Source organism: Peromyscus eremicus, chromosome 6 (assembly GCF_949786415.1).
Source record: "Peromyscus eremicus chromosome 6, PerEre_H2_v1, whole genome shotgun sequence".
NCBI lineage: Eukaryota > Metazoa > Chordata > Mammalia > Rodentia > Cricetidae > Peromyscus > Peromyscus eremicus.
In genome coordinates this window covers 82,210,176-82,224,965 of record NC_081421.1, presented here as the reverse complement: position 1 = coordinate 82,224,965, position 14,790 = coordinate 82,210,176, and the positions used below count along the sequence as shown (strand labels likewise).

Here is a 14,790-nt window from a genome sequence, read left to right as displayed (position 1 = left end):
CCTTCCAAGGACCCTGCATAGGGGACATGACTGACTGACATCGTCTGGCCTCCAGCCATGGTACCTTCGCATACACTGCAAAGACATCCTGTCCCCGGGCCACTTGTCCCCAACACAAGTGTCCTCTCATTCGCTCGTCAATAACATTTGGCTAATTCCCTGTCAGCCTGTCCTAGACGTTCTAGGAATTCCTGTGTTGAATGCAGGTCTTCTTCAAAGCCCACACCTCCGTGAATGAGGAGGGAAGCTGAGGCCTGGTTAACTAAGGATCCCTGAGAGTTTGAGCACAAAACAACCAGAGCCGCCATACTCCAGCCACAGGAGAAGGAGCCTTGGGAAGAGAAGGAAAACCTTCCCAGCAAGTGTCTAGGCGTGAAGGGGTGGTGTTCACTGCATGTGTGAGGAGAAATGGCCTGAAGTGGAAACACAGACAGGTTATGGATGTCCAGATCACAGTTAATAAGGCATACAAGTTGGCCCGTGGCTAAGGAATCCCCCTGCCAATCACATATCACATGTTTATCTGCTTTTCCCCAGCCTGTTTTTGGCTAGCTGGTCCTACTTATGCTGAAAACAGAAACACCAACAACTGGGGCCTACAGGACAGCACAGAGGGAAAAGGCACTTGCCACCGAGGCCTGAGTTCCATCCTGGAGTTCACTTGGAAAGAGGAAAGAAGTGACTTGGTGAGTTATCCTCCATATGAGCTCCACATACATGCAATGGTTCTCACGAAAGCACATGTGCACGCACATACAAGTAAATAAACAAGTGTATAAAAAAGGTAACACAACTGATTTAAAGTTCAGGGGTTTTTTTTATTTTTTTTTTAATTAATAAAGGACAGGTCACTGCCATGTCAGTGTATTTCAGAAGCTAGCCCTAAACCTTTTGACATCACTTTGATTCAATGAGTGAGACAGAATTGTTAATCCTGAGTGCTGGTCTTTTTGGAGGGCGCAATGATTAAATAAGCAATACCACTCGAGACTCATAAAAGCAGTGATGCCTGAGGTCAGGAAGCCACAAACAGCAGTACGCAGTCAGCCCATCTCTGGAAGGTGGTCCAGGAGGACACACCACACATGAGGTGACAGTTATTCAAAATAAAAATAGCTTCCCCTTAATTATAAAAATAATGTGCATTTATTCTCCTAAACTGAAATACTACAAATGCTGTAAAGAAGAAAGTAGAAAATGAATACCTTCTCATTGAGGAGTAAACTATTACTAACCTTTTGCAGAAGAATGCATTAATCTGGGACTAGTTTGATCAGGCCAGGCATGACCACCAGTAGTGACACTATACTCTGAACAAAATATAATTTATAGCCGGGCGGTGGTGGCGCACGCCTTTAATCCCAGCACTCGGGAGGCAGAGCCAGGCGGATCTCTGTGAGTTCGAGGTCAGCCTGGGCTACCAAGTGAGTCCCAGGAAAGGCGCAAAGCTATACAGAGAAACCCTGTCTCGAAAAACCAAAAAATATATATATATATAATTTATATATATGCACAAAATATATACGTTTATTAGTGATAAACCTGAGCTGCCCTGCTATATATGCTTATATATACACAATTTTTACCTAATTTATTTTATATATAATACATTTTGAAAAACTCGACTTTTTCTCCCGATTCTGAGTGTGTTACTGTGGGGTAACAGTAACAATTGTTACTGTTTTGGGAGTTTTGTTGTTGCTGTTTGTTTCCATTCACTCGGATTTGACCCAAGTAAGAAGAGGATAGAGCCCAAGCTGACGTGTAACTTGCGGCAATTCTCCTGCCTCAGCTTCCAGAGTTCTGGGATTATAGGCCTGCACAATCATGCCTGGCTACTCCCTCTCTTTTTAAAATCTCACCAGATGCTTTGTCTACTTTTATTCATATTTTCAAAAAAACAAAAACATTTAGGAAATTTAAAGCACTCTTAAAACGATGCATGAGTCAAAGAAGCCGTGCCAGTGATTAGAAAACACGAGGAAGAGAATAATACAAACAATACCCAGCATACCTGTGAGATGCAGCTGTGGAGAGCCTAAGAGATGCTATCACTCAAAATTAGTAAGTCAGGCCTCTGATTCAAGAAATAGGAGGAAATGAGTCAACCCAGAGTGAGTAGAACAGACACACTCAGCAAAAGTACCCAAAGTTGGTTCTTTCAGAGTGTGTATTAAATAAGCAAACCTACGGCCAGAGTGAAAAAATGGAATTAGCGGAGATCAGAAATGAAATATATAAAAATCCTTTGGGCAAAATGGGTCGCTTCCAAAATACGTTGTAACTTACTGAGAGGACATAGTAAAGTGAAGAGCCTCTATTAAGGACATTGACACTGAAACAGGAGTTTTAAATATAGATACAGAACAGTTGGTAGCCCTCGAAGTAACTCAAGCACGTTCCTCCTGGGACAGGAAAGCCAGTGCCCTCTTGCACAGCAGCGGGCTGGACAAGTTCCAGATCCCGTGTCCCCACCCTGCCAAGGGGCCTGGATGTCAGGGGCACAATTTACATGACTCAGAGGAAGTACAACTGTTTTACAACAGGTCAATCCTTCAGATCAATATGTGCACTTAGGGCACTAACTTAGAAAGTCATAAAAACGGAATGTGGCCTTTCCCACTCAGCCAGTGGCTGGGAGCACGGCTGGTTTTAACCCGTTTTTGAAACAATAAACTCTAGTAGTTGTAACAAAGTTGCTTCCAGGAGTTACAAAGTATCTCCTTCACCTAACTTGGGACCTACAGAAGTCTGACAGCTGAACCATGCAGGGTTTGCAATGGACAGGGAAGGGAAGAGCTAAGAAGCAGAGATGTTCTCAAAACGAAAGCGTTGACAGTTTTAAGTGTGCAACACTAATTTATCTGGAAAAATACCCGCCGCCTTCCAGATCCAACTCTCAGGAGCTCTTTCAGCCCGCTGGCGGGCATAGTTCCGCCTCCTTGCCTGGCCTCAGGCCACCGCCCTCTGGGTACCTGGCTGTGTGTCCCCAGAGCGCCTTGCAGCTGCCCCAGAGCCCCACGGCGACCCACCTCCTCGGCGTCCTGGCCCAGTGGGATGCCCAGGCTCTGCAGCCCCTGCTGCAGCTCTCCGATGTCCACCACGCCGTCCCCATTGCGGTCCAGCGCCCGGAAGAGCGTCTCGTAGCGCGTGGGCGGCTCCGCGTCCTGGCAGGCGGCGGTGGGCAGCACGAAGGCCCGCAGCCAGCGCAGCATGGTCCCGGGGAAGGCACTGCGGGCTGCGAGCTGGCCGGGCGCGATCCGGGTGGTGAGGCCTGGCCGGGTGGGGCGGCAGCCGCAGAGCCTCTGGAACGTCGTCGGGGGGCGAGGCTTCTGGCTCACAGGAACCTAGCTGGGCGCAGGGTGTGGCCGCCCAGCTGCTGCTCGGGGCGGAGCTGGCCCAGGCCTGGGTTGGCTGCTGGGACGGGCTGGGCCAGATTCCCGCCCCCCGGAACGTGCAGGCAGGCGGGATAGGGTGCTGGATGCGGGAAGGGTTTCTGCTCTGTCTGAAGCCCCTCAAGCAAAGCTTTGTCCCCAGCTTGTTAAAACTTGGAGTGCGGAGGTGTTTTGAAGGGCAGGTTGCTCAGCCTCAAAGGCCCATTGGAGAAGTGCTGTTTATGTGCGCCAGAAGGATGGGAGTGGGTAGGTAACTGGGATGGCGAGTCCATTGTGGAAAGGTCTACCAGACCAAAAACAGCAGAGAGGCCCTTTTCAGAGAAGAGCATCGGTCACCCAGGAGGCCATGGAGAAAAGAGGGGAGATAGAGAAAAGAGGGTCCCTTCCCACAGCACACAGAGAAACTTTAGCTCCTTCCGCTCAAGACAAGTGTGATTCTGAGGTTCGGCATACAGTTCAGATGAGACATAGTTTCGAGGATAACGGGAGAAACATTGATCTACAGAGAGAAGGTCCGAGACCTGATCCTCAGCTGTGTAATTCCAAGGACCGGATGCAGCTTCCCTGAATAGCCTCTCATCGGTAAAATGAGAATATGAACAGCTGCCTCGCCATCAAGTAGGATGCCCCTTGACTGGAATATTCTCCGTTCAGTCGCTCTACTCAGTAGAAACTGTGGTTATATCCTGTTGTCTTCAGGTATTTAAAATGAAAACTGAAACCACCTGTTTCTTCAAAAGCCAGGGTCTAAGTTCTTGAATACACCTCCTTCCCTACCATTCTGTTTAAAGCATAGTGTATGAATATTAAGTCTGTAGATAAGGGTTGCCTGCTGTTAATAAAAATCGTCCTGAAACCAGTTCCTGTTGTTTCCACATTGTAGTCTTGGGAATTAGCCCCTTCCTCGGGAAAAGCCCTTAGACATCATCTGTTCTTGTTACTTCTCCTTGAAAACGGTGTCCAAGGCCCTCTCTGGAGATATGCTGATCTCGAGAGAGACGCTTGCCAACCCAGGAACAAAGGAAAGGTTCCTGAGTGGACGAACTCCTAAACAGCCAGTACTGCGTTCACAGGAGGAAACGCCTCGCCGCACTGAAAAGCAGTCGCTGCCAGGCAGCTCACATTATAGGACGTTCTGGAAAGAAAAAAATTATATATATATATATACAGAAACAGATCTGGAGCTGCAGGAGTTATGAGTTATTTTTATTGTGGGGAGGGGTGATATGAAGAGCAAAGGGCGGCATGTGGATGGGGGTGGTGGGACTTTCCTAGATCTTGATTACCAAGGTGCTTACACAGTGTGTGCTCATCAGAAACCTACATAGGTTTATTTTGTTCTGTGTAAAGAGTCTCAGTAAAGCAGACTTTAAAAACCAGGCTTAAACATGAACAAAATGGAATAAAGAATTCTTAAACAAGCACTGTGAAAATCAAATATAAGTTTGTGAAGTGTTTAAATTTTAAACTTCGCTATAAATAATACCGGGAGCCATCGGCCTGCAGAGCCAGGGTTATGAACTGCTCAGTAATAAACTTCAGGTCTGTCTGCCCAGGCTTCCTGCCTAGGAATCACACAGAAATAAGAGCAGTGAATGGTTTGGGAAGAAGAAATAAATGTGTGCCACGAGGCAATGAGACATTGGGGAGATTCAGAAATTCGATCAGCTTTTTGTTTGTTGAATCTAATAAAAACATAGGCCTATCTTCTAATCATCTGGGAATAAGTTTCACTGTTTTATGAATATATGTTCAATGGATTGAGAAACACCGTACACAACTGCTGTAGTTTGGATATGGATGTCCCCAGAAAGACCCATGTTGAAATCCTGGTCCTAAGCTTAGCGCTGTGGAGAGGGGGGTAGAGCCTTTTAGAGGTGTGGCCTACTGTGAGGTCTTCAGGCCAGTGGGGGAGAACTGTACCATGGGGGCTGTAGAACCCCAGTCTCTGTTTCTTGCTACCCAGCCATGAGGTGAGGTTTTATTCCACCCCGCACTCGCCACTGTTGTCATGTACACACACACACACACACACACACACACACACACACACACTCCACCCTATCCCCCCATACCCCAACCGCAAAGTGGCCTATAAGCAGTGGGGTCACGTGACCGTGGACTGGAACTTCTGAAACCTTAAGCCCAGGAGAACCTTTCCCTACTTATAAACTGATTATCTCCGCTGTTTGCTACGATGGTGAAGGATGGCTAATACAGACAACAGTCACGCCAAGTTTCTGCATGGGAGAAGAAAACGTCCGTGGACTTCACACATCTCCATGAGAGGGCTTCCTTTCCTGCGTCTGTCGGTAAGGCCCACGGGCCAGGGGCTCCCACAAAGGCCACACAGAAAACCCCGGACTCATATTTACTTGATTCATTGGTCAGGGAAAAAGTCTAGCATTCAGCCTAATTCAGCACTTTGCTTTAAAAGGCTTCTGGCCTCCTCCTGTCCTTCATTTCCATGGAAACAGCAGACTGTTTTGACCTCATCCATTTTGATCCTTGAAGACTTCAGCACCGACTTTGGATTCCTTGGAGTGGTAGTGGATCTGCTTGAATAACCACTCTAGAGCCTCACAGTTTGAGCAGGTAAACATGCTTGCTCTTTTTACCAGCAGCTACTAATTGCCCTGATAAAGACAAAGCACCAGCCCTCCACGAGGACCCGAGGACCTGTTCTACCCGGTGTGTTTAACAGCTTCACTGTACAGCTACGATCACCATAGGAAAGGGGATCTTATCATGCAGCGAAATATGACCCTGGATGTCCTAGCAGTATAGTGAGGAAATAACCATTTCAGGTTTAGGCTCCTTCGTACCACACTTAAGCTACTGGGAAATGCTATCATACTCTCTACGTCATTTACGAGTCCGAATTCCAGGTTAAAAGGTAGATGAATTCTGTCTCTTGCCCAGACTATCTACCAACCCCTTCCCAAAATAAATGCAAACAATTCTCAATTGTAAAAATATGGCACTGCCGGGCGATGGTGGCGCACGCCTTTAATCCCAGCACTCAGGAGGCAGAGCCAGGAGGATCTCTGTGAGTTCAAGGCCAGCCTGGGCTACCAAGTGAGTTCCAGGAAAGGCGCAAAACTACACAGGGAAACCCTGTCTCGAAAAACCAAAAAAAAAAAAAAAAAAAAACCAAAAAAAAAAAATGGCTCTAAATTACTAACATCACCACCATTACTAAATCATGTGAATACTTCACATTTAAAAGTAATTGTAATTGCTTTAAATAATAGAGTTATAACTGGCTTTAAAATCATGCCTCAGCATTTTGAAAATTGTTTTAAAAGCTGTGTTAAAACTTCAGTGTTTCAGTATTTATTCAAATTATCTTCTGAAAACTATACATTTAGTGTAAATAATGTGAATCTTTTTAATAACAGTGATCATAGGCAGTGGATCAATCTTGTATATTTCCACTTTATAATAAAATACTTATTATATATATCACTCTTCCCTCTCTGCCTCCTCTGACCTCTCGTTACCCTCTTCTCTCCATCTCTGGTCATGCACGCTTCCTTCTTTCCTTCCCTCTTTCCTCCCCTCCCTTCTTTCTTCTTTCCTATCTTCCTTACAATTTAAGAGACACCAGGCAGGTCTGAGCAACGCAAGCTGTGTGGCAGGCACCAAAGGTGGCTGAACAGGATGCCTGACTGGATTGAGTGAGTAGTTCCATACAGGAGAACAATCTGAATGCAATCACGAGGAAACGTCAGATAAACCAAACAGAGTATTCTACAGTCTGTTACCTTTAGATCTGTAAAGATAATGAAAGTCGAGGAATGACTTAAACAATGTTCTTTGATGAAAAAGACCAGAAATAAAAGAAGTTCAGCATGTGACCTGAAAGGATATCATCTGGAGAACAGGTAAAATTTGGATGGAATCTGTGAATGAGTATACACAGGCTGCTTCTTTTCTATGTTGCTTGGGCTTGCTAATTTTGCAAATTGGCTTTTGAAGTGAACAAAGCCCCAATATTCTTTAAAAAAAAATTCCTCTTCTCTAAGATGGGTTTACTTTAAACAAATTTTCCTTCACAGGAGCAAACTAAGTAAAACCAGCTTGTTATGACTAGAACAAAGTACAACCCATAGTTTATATAATACTTCCATGAGGTCAGCAGTGTGATATAGTAAAAGCCATCCAGACGATGAGAGAAGGAAGAAACACTGGTCACTGATGTTCAGTTGGATGGCCAGGAATGGGGTTAGAGCAGAGAACTTACCTCCCTGCATCTCCCCCATACCGTCTCCTGTGATGTTGCTGGCATCATAAAGAGGAGGTTGGGATTTGTCTAAGAAGCTAGCAGGAAGAGGTGAGTTCTATACACCCAGAGTCTATTAGGGAAAAGGAAATGGCACACAGAGGGTGCATCACGTGACCCATCCTTGGCCTAATATCACAGGGTGGATTAAGTCAGCAGTGGTTCCACTAAAGCCTCTGTATAATTTAACCTTCATGACTCTTCTATCAGCCATGAAGGATAAACTTTCCAAATACATTTCTTCATTTTTACGTTGGAAATATTCCACACAAGCATTGAAGGCAAGGCTTGATGTGCAGAATGGATGTGCAATAATTGAGGTTTTCTTACCCACCTGTGGAATATCTTCTACTGAAAAAGTAACACACGGGTTCCAGACTTGCCCAGTATAAAACACTCTCTTTACGACACAAAGCTTGACTGCTTTCTCCTTGCAGACACAGAAACAACACCCAGTGTATGAGGAAGACTCTGCAGACGTGGTGGACTGAAACCGTGATCACCATCCTTATTCAGAGACATACTCAGTTTTCTTTACTATCTAACTCTCATTCCCACCTCCCTACTTTCCAGTGGGAGAGAAAGTTCAAAGCAAATAAAGTTCAAAGGGTTACTGGGAGTAGTCAGGAATGCTCAAGCCAGGAACAATAACAGAAGTGACCACAGGCTGGAGGGAAGTGAAACTCTTAGCTAGAGCTTTATTACAGTCCAGGACAGTGATACATGTTAAGCTATTGAAAGCAAAGCTCCTAGGAAGTTTTGTTGCTCTAGAAGGTAAATTAATAACACAATACAGCTACAATGCAATACAGGATTAGGGATGAGGAGAGCTGGAAAGATATCTTAGTTAGTAAAATGTTTGCCTTAGAAGCATGACGACCTGAGTTCAATCCCCTGGCACCCACATTAAAATAACAATAATAATAATGGACATGGCTGTGCACACCTGCAATCCCAGTGCTGTAAAGGTAAAGACAGGGGATCTCTAGGGCTTGCTACCCAGACAATCTTGCCTCAATAGGCAAGCTCCAGGTTCATGAGAGACCCTGTCTCAAAAAGTAAGGTGGAGGGCCCTGGAGAGGGCTCAGCCAGTAAAGATACCTATTGTTAATCCTGATGATCTGAGTTTGATCCTTGGGACCCACAGGGTGAGAAGAAGGAACTGATCCCCAGCAAGTGACCTCTGGCCTCCACACACATGCCTTGGCACTTGCACACACACACACACACACACACACACACACACACACAATCTAATAAAAATTTAAATAAAGTGGGGAGTGATGAAAGAAGACACCTAATGTCAGCCTCTGGCCTCCACATGCACATCTACACATGTGAACACATGCAAAAAAAAAACACCCAAAAGGTGAGATAAAACTACAATAACATTAATTATTTTATATAAACTGCTTCCCTGAATCATATTGGAGTTAGGTTCTATTGCAATAATTACCAACGTTCTAAAAAGAAAGGGCTATAATTAAGGTTGGAAAAAGACAGGTAACAAAAGGTGGTATAATAACCCTTTCCCTCCACCGAATATAAAACAAGTGTAAACAGATGTTCCTTCCCCTGGATGCGGCTCATTCAACTAGTAAGTCTTCACTGAATGCCTGCTATGTGCCACCCAAAGACCTCCACGTGGGAGAGACAGCAATGAAGAAACTAGCTGAGGCCCCTGTGTTTATGGAGCCAGTCCAGGGAGGCAGAACACAGTGTGCTCGTTCCAAAAGGAGTCTAACACTATAAGAAATTTGGGTCAGGGGCTGGAGATACGGCTTCGCAGTTAAGAGCACGATTTGCTCTTCCAGAGGACTTGGGTTTGGTACCCGGCACCACATGGCAGCTTACAGCCATTTGTAACTCCAGGTGTCACCTTTCCCTGCCAAGCATGGCAGCCACCATTCCACTTGCCTCCACGAGTCTAATCAATCTTGGTACCTCATATAAGAGAACATACAGTGTTTATACTTTGTAACAAGTTTATCTCACTTAGTATAATATCCTCCAGGGTCATCCATATTGTAATATGTACCAAGATTTTCTTTTAAAAGAGAAAGAGCATTCCATTATATGCACGAACCACAGTTTATTGACCTGTAGACAGACTTCCAGGTTGCTTGAACATTTTGGTTATTGCAAGCAATGCTGATATGAGCATAGATGAGCAAGTAGCTCCTTGAACCCCTGCTTTGAACTGTTTTTTCAAATAGCATAATGTAGCTGGAGATTTCTCCAGTACCACCAGGCCCACAGCCACTCAGACCCAAGTAAACACACAGAGACTTACATTACTTATAAACTGTATGGCCATGGCAGGATTCTTGCTATCTAGTTCTTATATCTTAAATTAACCCATTCTATTAATCTATAAGTTGCCACATGGCTTGTGGCTTACCAGTACTTTACATTTTACTTCTCATGGCAGCGGCTGGCAGCATCTCCTCACTCAGAATTCTCCTCTCTCCTGTCCCGCCTATACTATACTTCCTGCCTGGCTACTGACCAATCAGCGTTTCACTTATCAATCCATCAGAGCAACACATTCACGGCATACAGAGCCATATCCACATCAGCGTAAGCTGCTGGACAGCAGGATCATTCTTCTTTTTGGTGATGAGATCTCCTGAGAACTGTTCTCCGAAGCAGTGGCACCATCCTCCATCAACAATGCACAGGGCTCCAGTTTCTCCATATCCTCACCAGAACTCTGCTGTTTTCTAGGGTTTTCTCAATAATAGCCATCACAGTGGTGTAAAATGGGATTTCATTTAGGTTTGAATTTGCTTTTCCTGTGGTCAGGAATATCAAGGAACTTTTATTTGCTTATTTGTGTCATTTGTATATTTTCTTTGGGAAAATGTCAATCCAAGTCCTTTGCTCACTTTTTAACTGAGTTTATGGTTGAATGTGATCAAAGTTCATAGCATAATGTATAAAAATGACACAGTGAAACTATCCATTTTTGTACAATTGATATTTGCTAATGAAGTAAAAAAAAATACAGAACTAACCAACTATTAACAGAGTTCTGACAATAGACGTCTTATTTTAAAGTGAAATATAAGGTCATAATAGCATTATTGCTCAGTCAACTTTATTACCCCTGAAGCTCCCACTCACAGTGCAAATAAAAGGCAGTGACTCCGAAGAGGAACTCTGGAGACAATGTGCTGTGAGTCACACACTTAGCCCTCCCTACCTCCATCCCTCCCAGGAGGAGACAGCTGCCCCACCTCCAGCTCCAGCAACTGGTTTCAATTAGATTACCTGAGATGGTTGAAGTGAGTAGGACTTTTGAGGACACCAACGGGTCCTCAATTAAGAAATGTTAGCCAGTGTTTTCCCAGTGGAGTGAAAGAGAAGCCGCTGCCCCTGGCAAATCATTCTCAGGGTTTGTGGAAACCATGTGCACAGGAATTCCCCCAGGCTAGGCAAGAAAGGCAGCTCTTGTCTACAAAGATGTCTAGAAAGATAAACCGGTCTTGGGGTGGGGGTGGGATGGGGGGGATGGGATGTGCAGAAACTGAAGGGACACAGGACTAGCAAGTGACAAAGCGTGTCGCCCAATCCATACATTCTAGAAGGAATTACAGAATGGGTTTCCACTTTGCTGAAGAGATGAACTGTAGTGTCAAATTTAAATGCACTGGCTTTGCTTTACTGTGTAAAACATGCTCATAACTTAAAAAGAGCATGCTAGCAAAAACTCTAGTGTAGCTTACCAAATGTTTTCTAGTGTGATTGAACGATATATTAGCACCCAATCAAAACCTAGTTTTAGGTTTAAGGAGACAGTAACAGGAAATATAAAATAAGAATTCTGTGGATAAGAAAGGATTTGAAATTATTAAAGAACTCTACCAACACTATTGTTTAATTTGTATATTTTATAATAAATAAAGACAAAGTAATTTTACAATTAGTTGATATTCCTTTCCTTTTAGGAAACAGTAAGATCATCTGAGAGTCCAGGATTATCTTGAACCTTAGTGATTGCGGCAATGGTGGCGGTTTGATATTCCACTTCTAGGTTAATCCCAAAAGGAATTTCACTAGTTCATGAGCCACACAGCCGATGCCCACTGCAGGAAGCAGCTTGATGACGTTAGGGGTAAGACCCCTGTAAAATCCCCTCTTTCCTTCTTTAGTGTATATTTCTTTAATGAGCTGCAACATAGGTATTGTTTCATTTTTCCGGATAGCTATAAATTTTAAAACACAGTATAATTCAATATTTAATACTTACTTATTAATCTAGCTCAAAGATAATGAGAATTTATAGAAATTGAAATCATTTCAGAAGATACTCATATATAGAATAATCCTATGTTGCTCAATAGGGTAGTAACCATACATGTGACTGTTCAATTAAATTTCTACTCTTCAGTCATATTAGTACATTTCAAATAGCCGCATGTAATTGGTGGCTTCTATACTGGGCAGTACAGATACAGATGATTTCATCAGTGCAGAAAGATCCCTTGAACAACTTGCAAGTCTTTCATGAGAGACTTCACAGAAGCATTTGGAAGTGGGACTGAAGGGTAGTTGAACAGAAGAAGGCATGAGTGATGCTAGGCAGGGAAATTCTCCACCTCAATTGCAATATAAATTGAACCCAAAGCCCAACTTAGAAAGAAAAAGCTAAAGCATATCACCCACCGTGAGACCCTTAATTTACTCAAAAGATAATAGCATTGTGTTGTTTTTCCATCTTTGAAAAGTGATTTTTTTTTTCATTTGTTAACATCTAAATCCCTAATATTTCACCAAGAAAATAAAACACACAGTCCTTAATATCACCTCCCTGAGCAGACTGAAGTGCAGAGAGTCCCAGAGCCTTTTACAGCAGAACCAAGAAGAGCGACGTGCCTCCGCGGGTTAGCTGTTGCTTTGATTTAAAGAAAGAAAGCCTACACTGCTCTGCATGGCACTTCCTAGCTAAAGTCCTCTTAAAGAGATCATCAGTAACCGGAGCAAATGTGGAAGGCCCCAGACAGAACTTTGGAGGGAAAAACAAAAACATTTGGAACTTACAAAAGTTTCCAAGAGAGATAGCTCAATGGTTAAGAGCACTTGCTGCTCTTCCAGACGACCCAGGTTCAGTTCCCAGGACCCACATGGAGGCACATGACCATCTCTAACTCCAGCTCCTAGAGATCTAGTGCACTCTTCTGGCTGCTTCAGGCACTGCACTTACGGAGAACATGTAGATACATGCAAGCAACACACTCATACACATAAAATAAAATAAAATAAAATAATCTTTAAAATAATAACAACAATACATTCAGATCTAATATTTCAAACTGGTTAGCTTTTCCTTAATCAATTCTATCAGTTTTCTGTTTTTCAAACCATCAATTCATACTTACTTAAAACATATTCCTTACCTTAGTGATGGCATCACTAAACTAAACTACTGAAACACTCACCTGCCTGCATGCGAGTTCTAACAAGGTTCAGGGGGAAGCTGGCTAACTGACCACAAGTGTGCGACAGTGCGCTGCAGCCCAGCACGATCATTAACCCGGGGTTCACTGAGTTCACGGAGTAGTGTTCCAGCCAGTAGTTCTTCAGAAGCTGGTGGAGAAGAGAGGACCTTTCATCTTGCAACTCTAAGTAGAATAAAGTTTAGCACCTCAGCTTCACACTCTGCATTTGTATGTCTATGTTTCTTATGTGTTGTTGTCTGGCTTTGTTTTTATTTTTGTTTGTTTGTTTGTTTTGTTTTCCTTTTATTGTTTTGGATTTAAAGACCAGAGCAATAATTCTGGATATTCCCACAGAAACTAACACAATAGCATTTTTATGCCAATCTCAAATCTGTCCTGAGACAAATGTATGATCATGACCATGAAATGCCTGTGACCCTGCCTGATAACAGTACACTGTCAGGGTTTCACTTCTAGGCTGGCTCTCATCTTTAACCCATGTTTATTCGTTTCCTTGATTCTAATCTTCACAACCATGCAAGAATATTTCTATTTTCTCAACCTTATCTACACATCAGATTCTTCTGCGCAGTTAGGAAATCTGAATCCCAGGCTGTTGTGAAATATTTGTTTAACTATGCAAAGATGTATTGCATTCATTTAACTATGTAAAGATGTATTACATTTGTTTATGTTGTGGAATATTTGTTTAACTGTGTAAAGATGTGTTGCTGTTTTACCTTGCCTGCCTAAGGCACCTGATTGGTCTAATAAAAAGCTGAACGGCCAATAGCTAGGGAGGAGGTATAGGCAGGACTTCAGGGAAAGTAAGTAGAAAGAGGAATTTAGGCTTGGAAAAGAAGAAATAAAAAGAGATAAAAGGGAGATGCCAGGGGCCAGACAGACAGACACGGAGGAAGCAGGAAAGTAGGACATATAGAATGAAAGGTAAAAAGTCCTGAGGCAAAACATATATGAATAGAAACAGGTTAAATTAAGTTAGAAGGGCTAGTGGGACAAGCCCAAGTGAAGGCTTAGCGTTCATAATCAATAGTAAGTCTCTGTGTCTTTATTTGGGAGTTGGTTTGGCAGCACAAAGAAAATTCCAACTGCAACAGTTCTTCCTGGGATAATTAAATCAGAATACCTCAGGATGTGGCCAAGGGGGTCTATTCTTTTAAAGATCTACAAGTAGGTGATTCTGATGCACTTCTGGGGCTTAAAAACTACTATTTTATCAGAAGTTATGTCTATAATCATCATTACCAAGAAGTAAGTTACAAAAAATAAACAATAAACAGAAATAAAAATGACTAGATTACCAGATGTCTAAGAGAAAGGCAAATGAGAACACTCAATTTGATTCTTGATCAGAAGCTATTTCATGCAAAGCCATACCTATATTTCAAAATAAAAATCTTGTGTCACATTGTCAAATATAATGTATAATGTAATGCTTTGAGAATGAACTCACCTCAAAGGTGGCGAGATCTAAGCCTGCATACGGTACGATGCCTATCATGTTGGGAACGTAGCCTTTGAAGAAGGTCCGAATGCCCTCTCTCTTCAGAAGCTTTCTGCCACAATCAATAATCCCAGAATACTGGCCAGTTTTACCTAAAATCAGCCTGGTCTTCATCACCTAGGTGTAAAAGATAGTAATGTAATA

The 14,790-nt window shown here is 43.1% G+C and overlaps 2 protein-coding genes across 3 annotated transcripts in view; both read right to left on the bottom strand.

Moving 5' to 3' along the window:
- Positions 1-3,310, bottom strand: part of Slc25a24 (solute carrier family 25 member 24) — a 41,284-nt gene extending 37,974 nt beyond the window's left edge. Inside the window, exon 1 of the mRNA XM_059266119.1 lies at positions 3,033-3,310. Within this exon, the coding sequence (XP_059122102.1) occupies positions 3,033-3,215 (183 nt within the window). The 5' untranslated portion in view covers positions 3,216-3,310. The remainder of the gene's footprint in view (positions 1-3,032) is intronic.
- An 8,243-nt stretch (positions 3,311-11,553) lies between these two features.
- LOC131913472 (mitochondrial adenyl nucleotide antiporter SLC25A24-like) overlaps positions 11,554-14,790 on the bottom strand; it is a 51,778-nt gene continuing 48,541 nt past the window's right edge. For both annotated transcript variants that reach the window (XM_059266116.1, XM_059266117.1), the window contains exons 8-10: positions 14,596-14,763; positions 13,122-13,269; positions 11,554-11,888 (exon numbers count right to left, since the gene is read on the bottom strand). In XM_059266116.1, the coding sequence (XP_059122099.1) occupies positions 11,713-11,888; positions 13,122-13,269; positions 14,596-14,763 (492 nt within the window). In that variant the 3' untranslated portion in view covers positions 11,554-11,712. The remainder of the gene's footprint in view (positions 11,889-13,121; positions 13,270-14,595; positions 14,764-14,790) is intronic.